General features: G+C 54.6%; 1 protein-coding gene across 2 annotated transcripts in view; it reads left to right on the top strand.

The window, feature by feature from the left end:
- Chst8 (carbohydrate sulfotransferase 8) overlaps window positions 1–18,167 on the top strand; it is a 63,513-nt gene extending 45,346 nt beyond the window's left edge. The window contains exons 2-3 of one of the 2 annotated variants that reach the window (XM_026391287.2): window positions 16,302–16,339; window positions 16,905–18,167. In XM_026391287.2, coding sequence (XP_026247072.2) covers window positions 16,302–16,339; window positions 16,905–17,987 — 1,121 coding nt within the window. In that variant the 3' untranslated portion in view covers window positions 17,988–18,167. Of the gene's footprint in view, window positions 1–16,301; window positions 16,340–16,880 lie in introns of both variants that reach the window. The other variant, XM_026391285.2, reaches the window with a different exon arrangement.
- The last annotated feature ends 247 nt before the right edge of the window (window positions 18,168–18,414 follow it).

Raw genomic sequence — 18,414 nt, 5'->3', positions numbered from 1 at the left:
GGGCCTATCCCAGGAACAGGCAATGGCAGGCCCCTGGGAGGAGGGAGGTGCCCACACCAGGACTGAAGGCAGAGACAGCGTCTAAGGAAGCCTCCTGGAGCCCCCTGCCCATGGTGTGCCCTCCCGAGGGCACCAGAGGAGCTCTAGCAGCTGAGCAGGGCCTGGGTGGAAGATTGACAGGAAGCAGTCACAGGGGGACACCCCCAAATCAAGAGACCCTATGGGGTGAAGGGAAGGCCAAGTGCTCTAAGAAGAGCAGGCAAGAGCCACCACGTCCTGGGCACTCTGCAGGTCACTTTAGGATCCTGCCTGGCGCCGTGCCACCTGGCTCTGAAATGCCTGTGTCAGGGAAGGGTCTGCATCATTACAAGAATTATGCAGTAGCCATTGGCCTGCACTCTGGGTCTCTGGATGGTGCCTGCTTTCACCTGTCCTCAAACTGTGTCCAAAAGGGCATGAGGTCCTCTAAGCCTGGAGCCCTGGCTAGGGCCAAATCAGGAAACAGGCACGTTTGGGGGATCAAAATGCCCAAAGAAAGCCCAGAAGGCTCAGGCCTGGGCAGACCTCGAGAAGGTAAAGGCCCCGCTCAAGGAGGAGAGGCAAGGAGGATCTGAACCTGAGAGAACAGGGGTGGGGGGTCTCAGGGGAGTGATGACACAGGGATCACCAGGGGTGTGACTAGGGGAGGGTTCCTGGAGCTGGCCTGTTGCTGTTCCAGGTAGGGTCATGGCTGTGTTCCATTTCTCCAGGGCTCAGAACTCCATGACCTCTCAGGGCCTCTGGTTACCCGCAAAGGCCAGCACAGGGCAAGACCAGTGTTTCTTGTTCATTGCTCTCTGAAGCTACCCCAGGACCCTCTGGCCTGGACCTGAGAGCCATCTGGAGGAGAACCACAAAGGGCAGCCTCTCCAGGCTTCCTGGGCCACCCCCATCTGCTCTGTCCATCCTGAGCCTGCTGGCCAGGCCATCCTGGAAGGCCACCAGAAAAGAGAGCCACACTCCCACCAGCAGCCAGGTCCTGGGGACCACCTTTCCATCAGGGATCCAGATAATTCATCCTCTTCAGTAGGTTGTACATAGGGGACCAAAGGGGGAAAAACAGGCAAACACAGAATAAAACATTCCTTTTAGCTTTCCACAAGCATAAATACCAAAGCCTACGGTGCTCCCAGGAGATGCCAGGCACCAGCTGCCCTTCCCCAAGGCAGAGGAGAGGCACTGCCTGAGCCCCTCAGCTGGGACCCCTCCAGGACCCCTCAGACGAAGCCTCTTCCCCAGAATAGCACCTGTGTCCCCCGGCAACAGGCAAGTGCACCCCCTGCCAGCCCGTCAGTCAGGCGGGGAGGGCCTGAGGATTTCATTATGAGCCCCGATTATTATCAAGAACAAGTGGGAAAGTCAAAAGCTCTCCATTTAATAAGGAATCCCATTTCCTCTGGCACTTGGTTTCCTTAACCACAGATGCTACTGCGGAAAACGGAACAAAATGGAAACGACAAAAAAGGCGACTAATGAACTTGGCCGGAAAGGCTTCCCAGCAAGATGTCCGAGATGCTGGGGCGGGGTGCCCAGGCGTCCCCACTGTCCCCACCTCGCCCCCGCCCGTCCCAGCTGCCCAGCTGCTGCGGCGGGCCCCATATGCTCCGCTGATTCATGGCTCTGCGGGGTGTTGGGGAAGCATGGAGCCGCCCTCCCGCTGTTCAATAACTGATGACCATTTTTCTCCAATTAAACTGAAATTGAAGGATCCTCAGACTTAGACATCCAAGTAAAATAATTAGTGCTTAAAATGTTAATTGTGCTCAGATGTGCCTTTGCCTGTGGAGGCAGTCTGCAAGCCAGCAGACACGGAGGTGATTCTCCGCCCGCCCCCTTTCCCCACCAAGCAGGCTGGCGCCCCACCCCAGGAACCCCACTGTCGGCTACCCAAGGCCAAGACCCCGTGCTCATTCTGACTGTGTGCACTGGTGGAATAGTAGTGGGAGACCTGCTGTGACCCCCTCTCCCCTGCCCCCACCCCTGTCCTACCCTCTTCCTGGCCAGCCCCCTGTCCACAGGCACTGATAAGTAATGATTAGAACCAGCGCACTGGAGTCGGGTTTGGTCTAGACCCGGGCTGAGCCACACACCGCACCAGCAGTGTACACAAGGTTGAAGTGCTTCACTTCTCTGAGACTCAGTGTCCCCCTGCCAATCAAGGATCAGAAAACTTCCCCTGCTGATGGACCAACCACCCGAGCCTGGGCCATTTTATTTATCCACCCCGAGTCCTCAGCTCAAAGCCTGGCATGCACCAGGTCCCAAATGAATAATTACAGAATCCGTGTTCCCCCTTCACCAGGGCTAGGAGGGGCGGGGCAGAGAGCGCCATCATCATATCCTCTGCTGTGACTGCTGACCCTGCCCCCTGCTTGCCCTGGGCTTGGGTTGAGGCTTCCACAGTGGCCACCTGAGCCCTGAGAGAAAGGGGGCCACCCACACCAATCCCAGTCCCACCGACCTACGAGAGGAGCACCGTCCTGCCCCTGGGGCTTTCCCTGCTTATTCCTTTGCCCACCCAGGAGCCTCAGCTTGGTTCTCAGCAGAGATGACATGCCTAAGAGGCTTAGTCCTCTTTATGCTGTGCATCCCGAGGAAATCTACTTAGGTATTCCGTGTTCCCTGATCCGCCACATAATAAGATTCCTTTATCTCTTGTTGTCATGGGAAGTATATATTAACTGATTAATATTAATGTGTTGGCCGATTAATATTAATATCCGAGCCAATTCATACTTCACAAAGCAACTATGTGGATGAGTGCCGCAAAGCCCAGACAGCTGTCGGGTTTGGGCCGTTCCCAGGGGAGACGGCAGAAGTCGAGGCTGACCCTTTCTGTCGCTGCTCATTACGGACACTGCGTCATTAGCAATGTCTGTCAGGGCTGGCGTGGAAGTGTGTTTGGACTCTGATTGTGGCAATTAAATTCCTTGCCATCCAAGACAGCGTATTTTATCATTTAAATAGCATTTTACATTCCCCTAACATATTTTGCCAGCAACGTTGTTAAATTAGGTGATAAAAGGTTATTTTTGCTTCTGAGGTTGAAATACGTTACCATTATTTCTTATCTGCCACGGAATTAGAAAGGTTTCCGAATTATATGTTCTAAAGGTTTCATTATCAAAATTTGCCAGACTTTGTAAAACAAACAACACTTTTTTTTTTTTTTTTTGCCCTGTTTTAATCAAAGATGGGTAGAAGCTTTGTCTTCTGACATTGGAGGTTGCTTTTAGCATTTGGTGGAAAAAGAAGCAATATCCTTCCTGGCAGCTGGGAGTATATATTCAGGGCTCTCAGGGGGTCTGTGGAAGGCGGGGGGGGGGGGGCTTGCTTTCCTTTGACACTGCTACTGTCATGTGTGCTGCCTCCCTGAGCATCAGAGGAACCAAAAAAGGTCAGCTCAAGCTTCCTGTCACTCTGGCCCACGGAGATGGCATAACCAAAGGCTGCACCTTCCAGTGGGACTAGACAGGAGCTTCCCTGTGGCTGTGTGGCTTCCACGTCTCTGATTCAGGCTCCGTCTCCATCTCCCTTTCTGTTCCCGGCCTGTCCAATCCCAGCCATTGTTGGACCTCTATCCTAAATCCTTTCCACAAAACTTAAATATTATCCACCGTCCATCTCTGGCACCCACTATCTACATGCCACCCACCCACCCTTTGTGCACCATCCACACACCAGCCATGTACTATCACACCTACCCATGAGCCATCCACGCATCCACCACTCACAACCCAGGTATCATCCCACCCACTATCCTCTGTGCACTGTCTCCCGACATCCCACCTGCCATCGATGTGCCACCCCTGTGTATCTCCTCCTCCTCGCTGTACCATTGCATCTGTCATGAAAAACATCCCTTGACATATGAACCCAACCCCACCATACTTCCCAGTTAAAAGGGCCCTGAGCCCGTGCTGGGAGTGCATACCCGAGAATGGATCACTTTCCACCAGTACCTAGCATCTAGAGTCACCTGGAACCATGACCTCTTCAGGATACACTGTCTTCCAAGGATACATCTCTCTGCCACCAGCTGTGTTCTGCTGAGATGAGTAGATCTGGACCTGAAATTTGACCCCAGTCCCACCTCCTCCTATCCCCTTTCCCTCTGTTTCGGTGCCAGGGCCAGGACTAGCTTCACCAAGGAGGAGACTCATGCTCTCATAGACTTCCGGCCAGAGCTGACTGGGCTCTATCCAAATCTGTTATGGAGATAAACCTTGATAATGATTTTACTGTGTCTGAGCTGTTCCTCTGGAGGGCAGGGTTCTGATTTCCAGGGATCATTGTCTGCCAATCACCTGAATGAGAGACGCCTGTCTGCAGCCTGTCCTCATTCTTCCAGGGAGCTCAGTCTCGCGGAGCCTTCCTAGCCTGGCTCATCTTTGCATCTCTCACTTGGGGGATGCAACAGGGTCCATTGGCTGAAAGCTGGAAATTACATTCTTGGGACATCTGTCACCAGGTGCTGCCCTTAGAGCCCAGAATAGGGCCTTCTGGCTTTTGCAAAATCACTGCCATCTCCAAACATCGATCCTCACCAAAGCCTTTAGGCATTGGAAGCCTTCTGATGCCCCCGTTGAAGCTCCCCACCACCTGATGCCACCTGTGCCCTGTGCTCACCCTGCCCCCAATAGGTGCCATTATCCTGCAGCACCTCATTCTGCAATCAACTCTCAGACGGCAAACACGCAAGTCGCCATTCTATGCATCCCTCATGTGATTCATTGCCATCATCACAATATTTTGTTTGGAGCTGTAAACCTCCAGGCATAAATCAAGTCATTAGAAGGAGTGACGTTTAATCCTGCAGAAGACGCTGCAGTGGGCTGAGCAGCTCTGTGTCTCAGCTCTGGATTCATTAATTCTAGAGAGGGTGGCCCCACCCGCACCTACAGGGGCAGCTCCTCACCTCCACCACACACAGCCATGGAGAGCCAAAGACGCAAGCCAGACTGCTTTTGTTTCCTGGAACAGCACATTTCATGACTGCGAAGAGATGCCCCAGACACAGCCTAGTGATCTAGACTGGGGTCTTAATTCCTCTGGAAATGCAGGCAGCCGGGAGGGGCCGGCTCTGTGCCTGTGATCCGCTTGCACTGGTTGGATTTCAAAGGAAGCAAGAAAACAGCTCAGAATATCTTTAACTCTCCTTTCACGGTGACCCCAGCCACCTTACACACAGCCACTACACGGGAAGCATATTCTATTTGCAAAGCCAGCCGGGTCTAATTTCCAGAGCTTTGCCAGATATGCAGAGAGAGAGGCTGAGAAGAGACTCACTAAACCTTGGAAGAAATATTCAGGGACTTGGGACAGTGTCTTCCAGGGACCCCAGCAGCCCCACTATCCCCACCCAGGCACACTCTGGCATTGGTGTGTCTCCCTGATGGAGACTACATCCCCAAAATCCTGGAGGGGGAGAAGACTAGGGATCTGGGCTGAGGGATTTCCTTGAAAGACCTTGGCAAACTCTAAGTACACATGACAAGTGTGAAAATTCTGGATGACATTTCCAGTGTTTGGTTCTCCTTGATGTTCTTGGGCTCAGATCTAATGAGGGCAGCATTATGCCGCCATGTTGAAAGTCCCCAGGCTGGGTCACACGGTTTGTGTCCATGCAGTCTCCAAAGCTGAGGTGTGGGCCCAGAACTGGCTAACACTTTACACCCAGGCTCAGTACTCAACCTGCAGGTGTTTCTCGGGTCTGTGTCTCAGGTTCAGGATGGCCCAGGGTCCCTCTTCTCTTCCATTGGCTCCTCCACCTCCCTAGACCTCCTTCCTCTGTGAAGGATACTGGCAGCATGTTGGGGAGGGGTCCCCCAGATATTTCCCTCACCTTAACCCTTCATACCCTTGACTCTCCAAGCCCTCCTGATTGGTGGTTCCACAAAATCTACCCTCCCTTTCTCCCCTCCCTTTCTCCCCAAGCCCCTCCCAGGTTCAGGCCCCAGCACTCCTCACATCAAGATGGGTCCCAATCCTAATCCTTTTTCCTACCTCCTTTGGGCCTCCATCATGTCCAGCTGTTTTTGAGGCACTTCCAGAACGACCTTGGAACTTTAGAGGACCCTTCTTCCCCCTTATTTTGGCATGCTGTCTATGCTGCAGGACGGGTCACCTGTCCTGGGCTGGGTGCTACCGTGCATGGGCCTGTGGGTGTGAGTGAATGATGGGAGCATGTAGCCCAGCCTCATTGGAAGATGCTCCCCATGAAGGTCTGGAGCCACCGCATTTGGCCTGGCGGATTTTGCTGCTGACTAGAAGAGTTCTCCTACTTATGGAAGGTTGGGCTGGGCAGAGCCAGGGCTGGCCATTCAGAAGGGACAAGAAGTGGGCTCTTGCCCAAGTGTCCAGAAAGGGTGGCTTCCCATAGGCAGCCACTGCCAAGTCCATGGTTAACATCTGTACTTGAGGGTCTCACCCCCTGGAGAAGCCAGCCAAATTCTCAGACCATAGGCTTCCTGAGCTGCAGTTGCCCCAACCCTTGACTGATCCAACTCCAAGTTCAAGGCCTTGTCCTGGAAGAGTCCCCTCTCCTCTCAAAATTGGACTGTAGTTATCTGGAATCTTGGTAGGAAATAACTAGACGGACACCTCCTCAGCTCCTGCAATGCCCCTCAAGCGCCCCACCAAGCCCTCCTGAAAAAATCTACCCTCCCTTGCCATCTGGCCTTACCTGGCCTTACCCTTGCCATCTGCCACTAGCCAGAGGCTCTGTTCTGTTCCAGGGCAGAGAGGATGACCCCTGGAATGCAGCTGCCCCTCAATGCTCTTGGAGTGCTGGAGAGGACACTGGAGACAGGGAGGGCTTGGAGCTTGCAGCTGCCCATCCCCAGTGCTTGCTTGAGGCCTGGGAGGGAGGGGCTGCTGCCTAGACTCAGGGACCTCTCTGGATACAATCAGTGGACAGGGCATGGCCATCTGGGGAGCTCTGCCGAGGATCAGAGCATCCACCCCTGAGCCTGTGGGCAGCCTGTTTCAGTCTTGCCTGCAGGAACTCCACTCTCCACAGGGGGGTCTGAAGTGCCTCCCCCAGGATAGAGTGGCCTGCAACGGGGGGCACTTCAAAGAAGCATCGGCTAAGGCGGATTTACTTCCGTGACTCTTCAGGGTATCACAGGCAACAGCTGTGACAGGTCTGACAGCCACAGGCCAGCTCAGTAATTGATGCTGCAGCCAGAATGACACATCCCGAGGCCACTCGAGCTGGACAGATCATTATCTTTCGGTTGGGCCACCATGGTAATGAGGCTGCCCCACCAGCCGCCTCCTTGGCCTGACCCCATTCCAGTGAAGGATGCGCTGCATGTGGCTATGCCCGGAGTGCCTGACTCGGGCTGGGCTACTTGGTGTTGCTGGCACTTTCCTGGCAGCCTATCTGTGGAGCTCCTGCAACCTCAGGCTCCCTCTGACTCATTTATTTTTATTTCCTAGTCACCCCAGTGCAAGACGTTGCCATTATTTGGACCAAATTAGGCTCCTGCAGTGCTGGCTGGAGAGCAGTCACCAGGTGCCCCATCCCCAAGACAGGAGGAGTCGTTACAACTTTCCCACTTGATGCACCTGGCACAGGGCTAGGAAGCAGTGGCTCTCCTTGGGCCCCAGAGGAAGGCAGAACTCGAGTCCAGGCCTGACACCTTCATATTGCTATTTTCAACCCCACTTTTCCTCTCAAAGTGCTGGCCCCATGCCCTCGCCAGCCACGGCTCATCTCCTCGCTCCCCTTCCTGCAGCTGCCTTCTGGATCTCTACACTTGGCAGATCAAAGTCATCCCAAACCCAACCGCAGCCTGGACAATGGCAGTGTCACCTGACCCATCTTGCTGCCCTATCTTCTCCGCTGTTCATCTCAGAATGGACCTTAAATTCAAAATAACTCCATAGCTTGAAGTCCTGCCAGACTCCTCCGGGCCTGAGGGGATGAGTCTAATACCTTGGCCATGACCGCAAGGCCCCTCCCTTGTGAGCCCGCCAGCCTCCATGTCCCTCCATGTTCCTTCCCGACTTTTTCTGATACCTGTCAATCTCTACATCTATCCCTTCATCCTGTGAGCCTTGCCGTCATGGTGCAAGGCCACCAAACTGCCGGAAATGTCCTCATTCATTTCCCTTGGGTGCCAATTGTTGTCGCAACTCTTAAGAGACAGCAACTCTTAAGAGACTGGGCTGGCTGACTGCCGGCTACAGCCTCCAGTACATCAGCACGCATGGAGTTGCTGGCCAGTGGCCCACTTGTGGCCAGGCTGTAAATCCCATGAGGCCAGGGGTCATGAGCATCCCATTCATGGCTAAGATACTGTCACCAGTGTCTTAGACACTGCCTGGCCCTGATAGGTGCTTGGTCTGTGTTGAGTAGGTAAACCAATGGCTCTAGACTTCATGACTTTTCTGCTCTGGGGGCTCTCAGGTGGGCCAGCTGATTGATCCTGCTGCCAGTCACTGAGTGGGAGACAAAGATGTGAGACAGCAACCCAGCGTTGCCAGCTTCTTCCGAAGTTCACTTTTGCTCATCTGCAGCAGTATTTGCTAACTCCTTCTTGTCCTTCCTGGCCCGAGCATGTTGAAGAATAAATGAAGGAAAGAAAAGGCGTGGCCTGCTCTAAGTCACGTGCTGTGGACTCTCAGAGACCATATGGGGATGCGAACATACACACACCTCCCACCTAGCAAATGCCATGTCACGTGCAACAGAAATCATGTGCTCCAAAGCACAGATGTGCATGGGGATGCATCCCCTCAGCATTTGTGGTTCAACAGATCCTAAGATGCACAAATCCAACTCTCCCAACACATGTGTGCAAATTGTACACGCATGGCACCTGTGCGCTGGGGCTGTGTGTACCCTGAACGTGGATAGAAGCACCTTGAAACAGCAGCTGTGGACCCCTCCCTGTCTACAGGGGTCCATGCTACACGTGGACATGCTCAGGACTCCCCTCCCTCCACCAAGTGATGAGCAGGTGGGTGGGTATGGGGTGGGTGAGACAGCTGTTGGGTTCGCAGACCGGCTAACCGGCTGGCTGGTTGACTGACAGGAGGCTCCAATGCTCGACTCTTTGACAGCTCCAAGGGAATTCACAGCCAGGGCTGAGATGACAGGGAACTACCCAGTTGAATCGCAGATCCTAATCACAGAGGCGAGGGAATGGAATCACTAAACAAAACAAGTAACCGTCAGAGCCATCAGCTGCCCATCAGCCTGAGACAGGAATATTCCTGATTCCTTCCCCCGCAGATGCATACCAGAGTCTTTGCACTGGATGGGGGAGCTGGGCTCAGAGAAACTCAGCTGCTTCAGAGGGAACCGGGGCATCAGAACACCAGAAATGGGCAGCTTCCTTCCAGGGACAGCGATGCCCGTTGCTGTACCTCATTTCATTGACTTGTCCGTGAACTTGCAAGATGGATATTTTGGCCCATTTTACAGATGAGGAAACAAACTGAGTGAGGTTGAAGAGTGAGTTCAAGGTCACACAGGAGTGTTTTCTCTCTCTGTCCCTCTCTGGCTCTCTGGCTCTCTGGCTCTCTGATATACTGACTGCTCATTAAAGCTGTGACTTGGCGTAGATTCTCCAAATAAAAAAAGAAGCAGCCCTGATCTAAAGCAGAGCTTGGGAATCACTGTATGGTCCTGCTCAGGTTTCACAGTGTCTCTCCAAAATTCATGTGTTGGAAACGTACTCCCCAAATCCACACGTTTGTGATATTTGGAGGAAGGGGTTTGGAGAGATACTTGGGGTTAGAGGAGGTCGTGAGGTTGGGGTCCTTTCACAGGGTGAGTAGCTTTTAAGAAAAAGAGAGACCTGAATTTCAAGATCTTTCCCTCTCACCATGGGATGCCATCCACCATTTGACACAGCAGAGAGGCCCTCGCCCATGTCAGTGACATTCTTGGATTTTCCAGCCTCCAGAACTGTGAGCCAAATAAGCTTCTATTCCTTACAAATTTCCTAGTCTTAGGTATTCCGTTATAGCAACAGAAAATAGTAGAAAGGCCACTATAACTAAGTAGAGTTGTCACAGAGCAATTGGAAGAAGTCCACCAAAGAGGCCAAGATTTGAGGCTCCCGGGTAGAGGCTGTTTCAGGGGCAACCACTGCACTGGCCTGAGATGTGTGGCCTGAAGGTCCACACGTTGACCACAAAGCCACCTTCAGGATCCAGGTCAGCTGACACCTGGGTCCAAAGCAGCCCTGCTTCCTGGAACCTCCTTTACAAGGATCCCAGCGGTACCTGTGTCCAGGGTGGCCAGGGTGGGCATGACTGTGACAGATGCCAGTCTCTAGGCTGTACCCTGGGAACCTAGCAGAGAATTTAATAAGCTGCATTTTCCTGTGAACACAAGAGAGAATTGAAGGCCCTTTAGTGAAGCCTCTTCCTCCCAGATTCTATGCCTGGAGTCCAGGCTGCCCTCTAATTGCTGAGTGTATTGATCTTCAGTTTTGCATCTCATCTGCATACATTAGCAACTTGCTCAGAGGAAGGTAGCTGTTCACTGTGAGGCAGTCAGAGGCCCATGGGGTCAGTTCGCCCCTCACCCCTGGACCAGCGGAGATCTCAAAATGGCAAGGCCTGGGTTGGTGGGAAAAATAGCCAAAGGAAGGGCATCTACAAGAGAAGGCCCACCCCAGGAGCAGGCCCCCAGCCTGGGATGCCACAGAGGGCATCAGAAGGCAGCCAGCCGGGGGTGTCCAAGGTCCAGGGGAGCCAGGGCTTCGTAGGCACCCAGCCAGGGGTGGGGGTAGACAGATCCCTCAGCTCGGGCTGCTCTTGTCTGCATCTGGCCACCCAGGCTGGCACCTGCCACCCACATCCACAGGCCCTTCCCAGGCTGCCAGGGGTGGGTGACTCCACTGGAATCCCAGCCTCAGCTTCTGCAGGGGGAGGCCCAACACCCACCCACCCCCAGCACCTGCTGTCAATCTGGACAGCATCGGACTTGCCAGAGGTATTTAGTGAGCCCCCGCCACGGGCCAGGCCCCATCAGAATGACATAGATAAGTGGCCCATCCCCAGAGGTCACTGGGCACTGACAGAATCCATCATCACTGATCCAGAGACCCAACCCAGCAGGGGAGCTCGTTCTGCACCTTCTCCAGGCTGTCCCTGCCCTGCCCTCAGAACTCTCTAAGGTCCCCTGTTCTGGGTTGAATGGTGTCCCTCCCCACAACCACAGTGATGCTGAAGTCCCAACCACCAGTTCCAGTACCACGGGTCTCACGGGTTCTTTGCACCCTGGAATCAAGTGACGATGAGGTCATCAGTGTGGCTGTATATTGGGGTGACTGGTGAGGAGAGGGGAGGAGACAAACATGAGAAGAGGCATGGAGGGGCAGCAGCAGGAACGGAACTTAGAGCCAAGGAACCCCTGGCCGCAGAAGCTGCAGGAGCCGGGAAGGATCTTCTTCTAGAGGCTTCAGAAGGAGCATGGCCCTTCCAACACTCCCGACTCCTAGCCTTCAGAAGGAGAATGTGACAGAATACTTTTTTATTTGAGTCTCCTGGTTTGTGATACTTTGTTACTTTAGCCTCAGCAAAGGGAGATACCTTCTGTGATCCACAATTGTATGTGTGGCTGAGCCATGAGATGCAGCTGTTAGGTCTAAGTATTGTTGTAAAAGTATCTTTAAACGTGATTAGCATGTAAATCCGTGGTCTGTGAGGACTGCAGAGAGCCCTCCATAGTGTGGGTGGGCCTCGCCCAATCAGCTGAAGTCCTGAAGGAAAAAAAAAAAGATTGAGGTTCCCCGAGGAAGAAAGAATTCTGCCTCCAAACTACCTTGTGCTGCATGGGATTCCCCAAAGGGAATTCTGAACTATAGCATCAGCTTTTCGCTCCATCTCAGCCTGCTGGCCTGCCCTGCACATTTCAGTCTGCCATCCACAAGCACGGGAACCAGTGATCCCTTCTACTGGCCAGATGTCACCCTTTGTGGGCTCTGGCATCAAGGACTGGGACTGTTGTGAGGTACCCAGCAGGGCTCTCCTCTCCTCTCCTCTCCCCTCCCCTCCCCTCCGCTCCTCTCCTCTCCCTCTCCTCTCCACATTCTCTCCCCTTGGTTCTGTTTTTCTGCAGAACCCTAGTCAATACATCCCTCATTCAGAAACCCTCCCCATTTCCTGTAAGTGGGACCTGGTGGTTCCCTCTGGGGTTTCTCCCCAGAGCTGGAGCGGGGACAAGCACACCCACCTGCTGCCTTTCTTTCTGCTGCCAGCATCTTGCACCTGGGGTGGGCGCCCCACGGCTCCTCACTGCTGTGTGAGTCGCAGGAGCCTTCTAATTGGGAATCAGTAGCGGCAGAGCAGATGCCAACACCCTCCCCGGCTCAGGCACCAGCATTCTGCCCCGGCCCTGCGACTGCCAGGGGATCTGGGTCGGGGCCAGGCTTGGACCCAGGATCATGCACATGTAGGGAACCAAGCTGCAGTTGGGGCCTCGCCTCCAAGGTCTCCCCTGGCCTGGAGCCAGCCTGAGCCAAGGAGAGCAGCAGAAACGCCTGGAAGCTCCCTGGCCTGTGGGTCAATATGAGTGGACGTATAATGCACAGTGCAGATGGATGTGGGGCAGCCTGCCACGCAGGCTCAGCCACCAGATTCAGGACATGGAAAGTGGCCAGGGAAACAGCTTAACCAGGAAACTCCAAGAGATTCAGAAATCATGAGCCAAACTCCGCACAGGCGGGCACCTGGGACTGGCACCCACCCCACACCTCTACATTTCTTTCTGGCCCCTGAAGTTCTCTCTCCTGTCCCTCTCAAAGATTGACAGCTTCAGGGCAGCTTCACCCAGACCACGGTGCTCAGAGTGGCAGGACCCTTTCACCACTGCCCATCAGGGCATGAGTTGGGATTTGAGCAAGTAGAGAGCAACTGTCCCCATTCTCAAATGGGACCCACCTGGCGCAGAGGGAGGTTGAACGTGCATGAGGCACTTCCAGCCCGTGGTTCCCCGACACCCCAGTTGGTGTGGTGTGTCTACGCAATCTGACCGAAAGGCTGGACCCTGCTGCCACCCACAGTGACCCTGCACATCAGGGATTGAGGCTTCTTTGTGGTACCTAGCAGGTCTTTCAATGTCTCTGGAGAGGAGCAGGCAAGGGACCCCTCTCTCCACCAGCCCACGTGCAGGCAAAGCCCCTCCCAGCTCTGCCCGAGGCCCAGGCTGCCCGTCACCACCAGCCCCACTTCGCTTTAGCAGGTAACCAGGAAGCTTTTCGGCCTGGAGAAGAAAACCCTCAGCCGATGAAGAGTTCACAGCGTGGAGCGCACAGTTGGCAGTGCCCATAACTCACGCCTCGTTTATTCTCACCGATGTTCACTCTTACCTATCGCCTGTGTTTCAGCCACGCTGCAACTGTCATCTGTCTGGAAAGAGAAAGTAGTTGTTGGTTTCTTGGTGTGCAGAGAGATGGAGCTGCCTTACAGATATTTAACCTTATGTGGACAGGTAACCCAGAACCTGAGAGTGGAGTAGGTCCGTGGTGGACCTTGGAGTTCTCCTGTCTCTCAGGTGGGGTTGGGGACAGGAGAGGTGCAACACAGCACTGGTGGCATTGGGCAGAAGAGGAGGCTGAGCTTGTGTTGGTGCTCAGCAAGCTCACTGTTTTGGGAGGGGGATGATTAAAATCTAGATTGTGTTCATTTAGGGGCTTGGGAGGGACTGGTGGTGATTGATTGGAGGAGGAAGTGCTGCCTCTTGTCCACCTAAGTTTCCCATAGCGCTGGCACCAGTCCTCGGGGAGGCTTCAGAGCATCAGGGCACCAACCACCCTTCCCAGGCTTTCCACAGAGCTGTCCAGGGTTCTGAAATGCAGCAGAATAGGCACAGACCCCAGACTCAAGGCACCAGGGTCCCTGGGTTTGGCCTGCCCAGAACAGGAGGTGGGCATACAGCTTAGGGTACACTCACAGGCGCCACCTAAGATCGGCTCTGGCTTTGTGGGCTGATGTGGCCAACGGGTCAGGACACTCACCTAGCCCTGGGCTCTGTCTAGCAGGAACTTTCCCCCCAGCGCATGCCAAGGACCCTAGCCAGCCTCAGAGTGGGCCAACCTTAGAGTCCGGCAGTCCAGGAGACGCCCTTCCGACCAGTCTACACAGACAGGACCCACAGCCATGGGGGCTGCGACCTTGATAAAGACATCCCCATCTGGCTTCACTGACTGGCAGGCTGTCTCAGGAAGTGGCTCCTCAGGCCCACTCTTGGCCAAATCTAGCGTGACTCATTTGCTCCAGAAAAGGAATATAAATAAGCGCCATCACACCTTGACAAGTTGACAGCGGTGACAAGCAGAGTAAATTCCCATATCTGAGACTCCGAGGAGGAGCGGTGATTTAACAGACCCAGCTGCCGTCACCAGAAGAAAATAATTAAGGAAACCTGGTGGTGTAAAGGAAAACCGAGCGGCTGCGGCGGGTCCCTCCTGGTGAAGAGATCTGTCATCGTTGGCTGCAGGAGAGAACCCCCACACACTGGGGGAGAAACAAGCTCCGGACGCTCAAGCTGGGGACAGCTGCAGAGATGGATGAGGAAGAGGGGGGCGGCGGGTGGGGAGGGAAATAGGCTCTGCGGCTGGCGGGGCCACACAGGGGCGTTAAATCTAAAAGGCTCTCCTCAGGCCAGGCACCACCACTCACACCAGTTCCACACTCACATGCACACACACACACACACACACACACAGGGAATGGCCAAGAAGATGGCAAACACTGACTGCCCTTTGTCCTGGGAAAGGCATTCCCCTGTTCTCCACCTAAAGGGGATCAGTAGAAGACAGAGAAGATGCTCAAATTCTGCCTTTGTACCCACCTCTCTTGGGACTAGGTGAAGGTTCCAGAAAGCTCAGAGAATTTTAGGTTTTTCTACCCATGGTGGCTTTTGTGATCCCCCCCCTCTCATATAGACACTTGCTTGCTAATACGTGAAGGTGTGTGGGCACAGCCTCAAACTGATGAGGTCAAGGTTATAATACTGGACCCTGTGGGGAAATCTCCTGGTCAGGGAAGACCTAAATGCCCCCCTTGCCAGCTGGGCTCCCGCCATTGGACTTCTGCCCGGGATACAGAGACAGTTGGGGAAGTGCTGGGCCATCAGAACTACCTTCTCCTTGCCTAGGCAGCAGCCAGGACTTGGTCAGGTGTGGCCAGGCACAGAGCTTTCCAGACGTTCCACCTCTCTGCTTGCTTAAGGGATGGCAACTTCTGATTGTGACTGTGCCTTCTGGCAAAGCCTCAGGGCACAAATGTCCACCCACATGGCACAGGAGCAGGACAGAACCCCTGACACCCCAGTAGCTAGGCAGGCATTAGAAAGGTGACCCAGAGTGCCGCATGGGATCCCCCAAAGGGAATTCTATGCTTCCAATATCTTCACCCCAAACAGACCAAACATGGCATCAAGCAGAATCCCCTCTCTGGCCAGAGGTTCCCCACACTAGAGTTTGTCAACCTGGACTGTTCTGGCTCAGCCCGGGTGAGGGCTCTCTCTGGTGAGCACAGGGGACATTCTCGTGCTTGGTCAGTGATGAGCAAACCTCTCTCCATCTTCCCCAAGTCATCAGTTAGTGCTTGCTAGGCAGTTACTCTACCTCTGGGCTCCAGGCAGGCCTTTGGAGATGAGCCGGATACGGTGTCTTCCCATCGTAGACACAGCTGAGAAGATCAAAATCACAAAGTGAATGCCAAGGTCAGAGAACTTCTTGGAGCAGGAGGAGAAAGAGTGTGCTCCATCCCAAAGCCCGGTATGGGCCAGATGTGAGTGCAAATATGTCATATTCCAATTACAGAGAATCCACACCAACGAGGACCAGGACATGGCTGACAGGTGTGCAGAGAGATGGACAGAACTTTAGGAACAGTCCTTTTCCTGTGACTAAATAACAGGGTGGGGTGGGGTGAAAGATGGTCTGTGAGAGCCCTGAATTCCACTGGGCAGGTTTGTGGGCACATCTGGGGATCTCCCTATTCACTCCTTCTAGGTCCTATCAGGAGGTGAGATGAGATAAGTTAGCATCAGCTGGGAGCCAATGGGACCATGTCTTTGCTGCACCCCTAATTTCTGTATGGGTAAAGGGTGGAGGGAGTCTAGCACTGAACCAAGCCCTTGCCCTCTGCCCCCAGAACTGCCTTTCCCCAGAGCCCACTCCCAGCTCCCTCCAGCCTGGGCATCCACGGGCAACAGACTGTAAGCCGGTCCCGGGAACCATGAGGTACTTCTGCTACTAATACTGCCCTCTCCTCTGCTTGCTTTTTAGGAATTAAGTTCAACATCAGACCACAGCAGCCCCACAACGTAAGTTCTGAGAGTCAGATCAATCTCAGCATACACACCCTGGAGAAAGTTGGGGAGAGCAGGGAAACAATTTTTAGGAGCCAATATAAAATCCATTCTTGGAAAGAAAAATGTGTCTAGTTCTTTCCAGGAGCCTTGGGAACAAAGCCCTGGGCCCTGGGTTCATGAATTTCCCTGTCCTGTTAGATGGCTCCTTTGGAGGATGCTAATAGACCCGGTAAATCTGAGCCACCTCCTTCAGGCCATCAACTTCCACGGCCCGCTGTGGTCAGGTGGAGGTTTATGGGAGGACTGCGCCATCTAGTGGTGGATATGACACTTGCACCTCACGTACTACCCTACTATGGGCAGCTGGGTGTGGGATCAGGACTCAAGACTGGAGGGTCACACCTGCAGTATCAGCCTGTCTCCCTGTTCCTCACCTGAGAAGACCTCTAACCACAAAGAGGCAGAAAGCGCTGCTGCGAGGAAGGCATGGTATGCATGACCTTTGCGCTTAACTTTCCTGACCACCTGGTAACTATTTCTCTTTTTGTCTCAGGCACACCCACCGGGCAGTTCCCAGGATGGTGACTTGAAGATATCCACAGAGAAGGTCATCCGGGACTTGTCCAGCCGGACCCCAAGGGACCTCAACGTGAGGGTGCCTGACCAGCCTCAACCGCACCCCAAGATGGGAGCCCGACTGCGACTCCCGCAGCGCCGCCGCCGTCTGCTTATCAAAAAAATGCCCGCCGCGGTGGCCATCCCAGCCAACAGCTCATCAGAGACCTTTATTCGATTGGGGACCCAGGCCCTGGACAGCCATTGGGTCGGCCTGCACCGGAGCCAGCAGGAGCGCAAGCGGGTGATGCAGGAGGCGTGTGCCAAGTACCGGGCGAGCAGCAGCCGCAGAGCCGTCACACCTCGCCACGTTTCCCGCATCTTCGTGGAGGACCGCCACCGTGTGCTCTACTGCGAGGTGCCCAAGGCGGGTTGCTCCAACTGGAAGCGGGTGCTCATGGTGCTGGCCGGGTTGGCCTCATCCACCGCGGACATTCAGCACAACACGGTCCACTACGGCAGCGCCCTCAAGCGGCTGGACACCTTCGACCGCCAGGGCATCCTGCACCGCCTCAGCACCTACACCAAGATGCTCTTTGTCCGTGAGCCCTTTGAGAGGCTGGTCTCAGCTTTCCGAGACAAGTTTGAGCACCCCAACAGCTACTATCACCCTGTCTTTGGCAAGGCCATCCTGGCCCGGTACCGGGCCAACGCCTCGCGGGAGGCCCTGCGGACTGGCTCTGGTGTGCGGTTCCCCGAGTTCGTCCAGTACCTGCTAGACGTGCACCGACCCGTGGGCATGGACATCCACTGGGACCACGTCAGCCGGCTGTGCAGCCCCTGCCTCATCGACTATGACTTTGTGGGCAAGTTCGAGAGCATGGAGGACGATGCCAACTTCTTCCTGAGCCTCATCCACGCTCCACGCAACCTGACTTTTCCGCGGTTCAAAGACCGGCACTCCCAGGAGGCGCGGACGACAGCCAGGATCACGCACCAGTACTTCGCCCAGCTGTCGGCCCTGCAGCGGCAGCGCACCTACGACTTCTACTACATGGACTACCTGATGTTCAACTACTCCAAGCCCTTTGCAGACCTGTACTGAGGGGCGGGGCCGGCTGGCCAGGGGCGGGGCCTGTCCCACCCACTCGCAGGAGCTGGGACATCCCACTGGGCTCCAAGAATGGGAGAGGCTGAGTCTCTCGGAGGCAGCAGGCCCGTGGAGAAGAGAGGCTTGAGGCCTTGGATGGGGACCCTGGCCCTTGTCCCATACCCACTTCCTAACTTCTTGCCTGAGGGAGAGGCCCCATGGACTCAAGTCAAGAGTCCCGATGACCAGGGAAGTCTGAGGCCCAGAGGATGAGGGCCCCAGCGGTAAGGGACTTCCTGCAGTCCCTTAGCCATTGCCTTGTACAAACCACACGGTTTGCAGCTTTTCTATGACGGGGGTGGGGGTGGGGGAATAAAGCACATGGTTTTCAGAGCAGCGGTGTCTCCTGTGCGTGGTGGTGTGGGAACACGTGGACCTTGCC

This window comes from Urocitellus parryii, chromosome 15, assembly GCF_045843805.1.
Source record: "Urocitellus parryii isolate mUroPar1 chromosome 15, mUroPar1.hap1, whole genome shotgun sequence".
NCBI lineage: Eukaryota > Metazoa > Chordata > Mammalia > Rodentia > Sciuridae > Urocitellus > Urocitellus parryii.
This window is presented reverse-complemented; position numbering and strand designations above follow the sequence as displayed.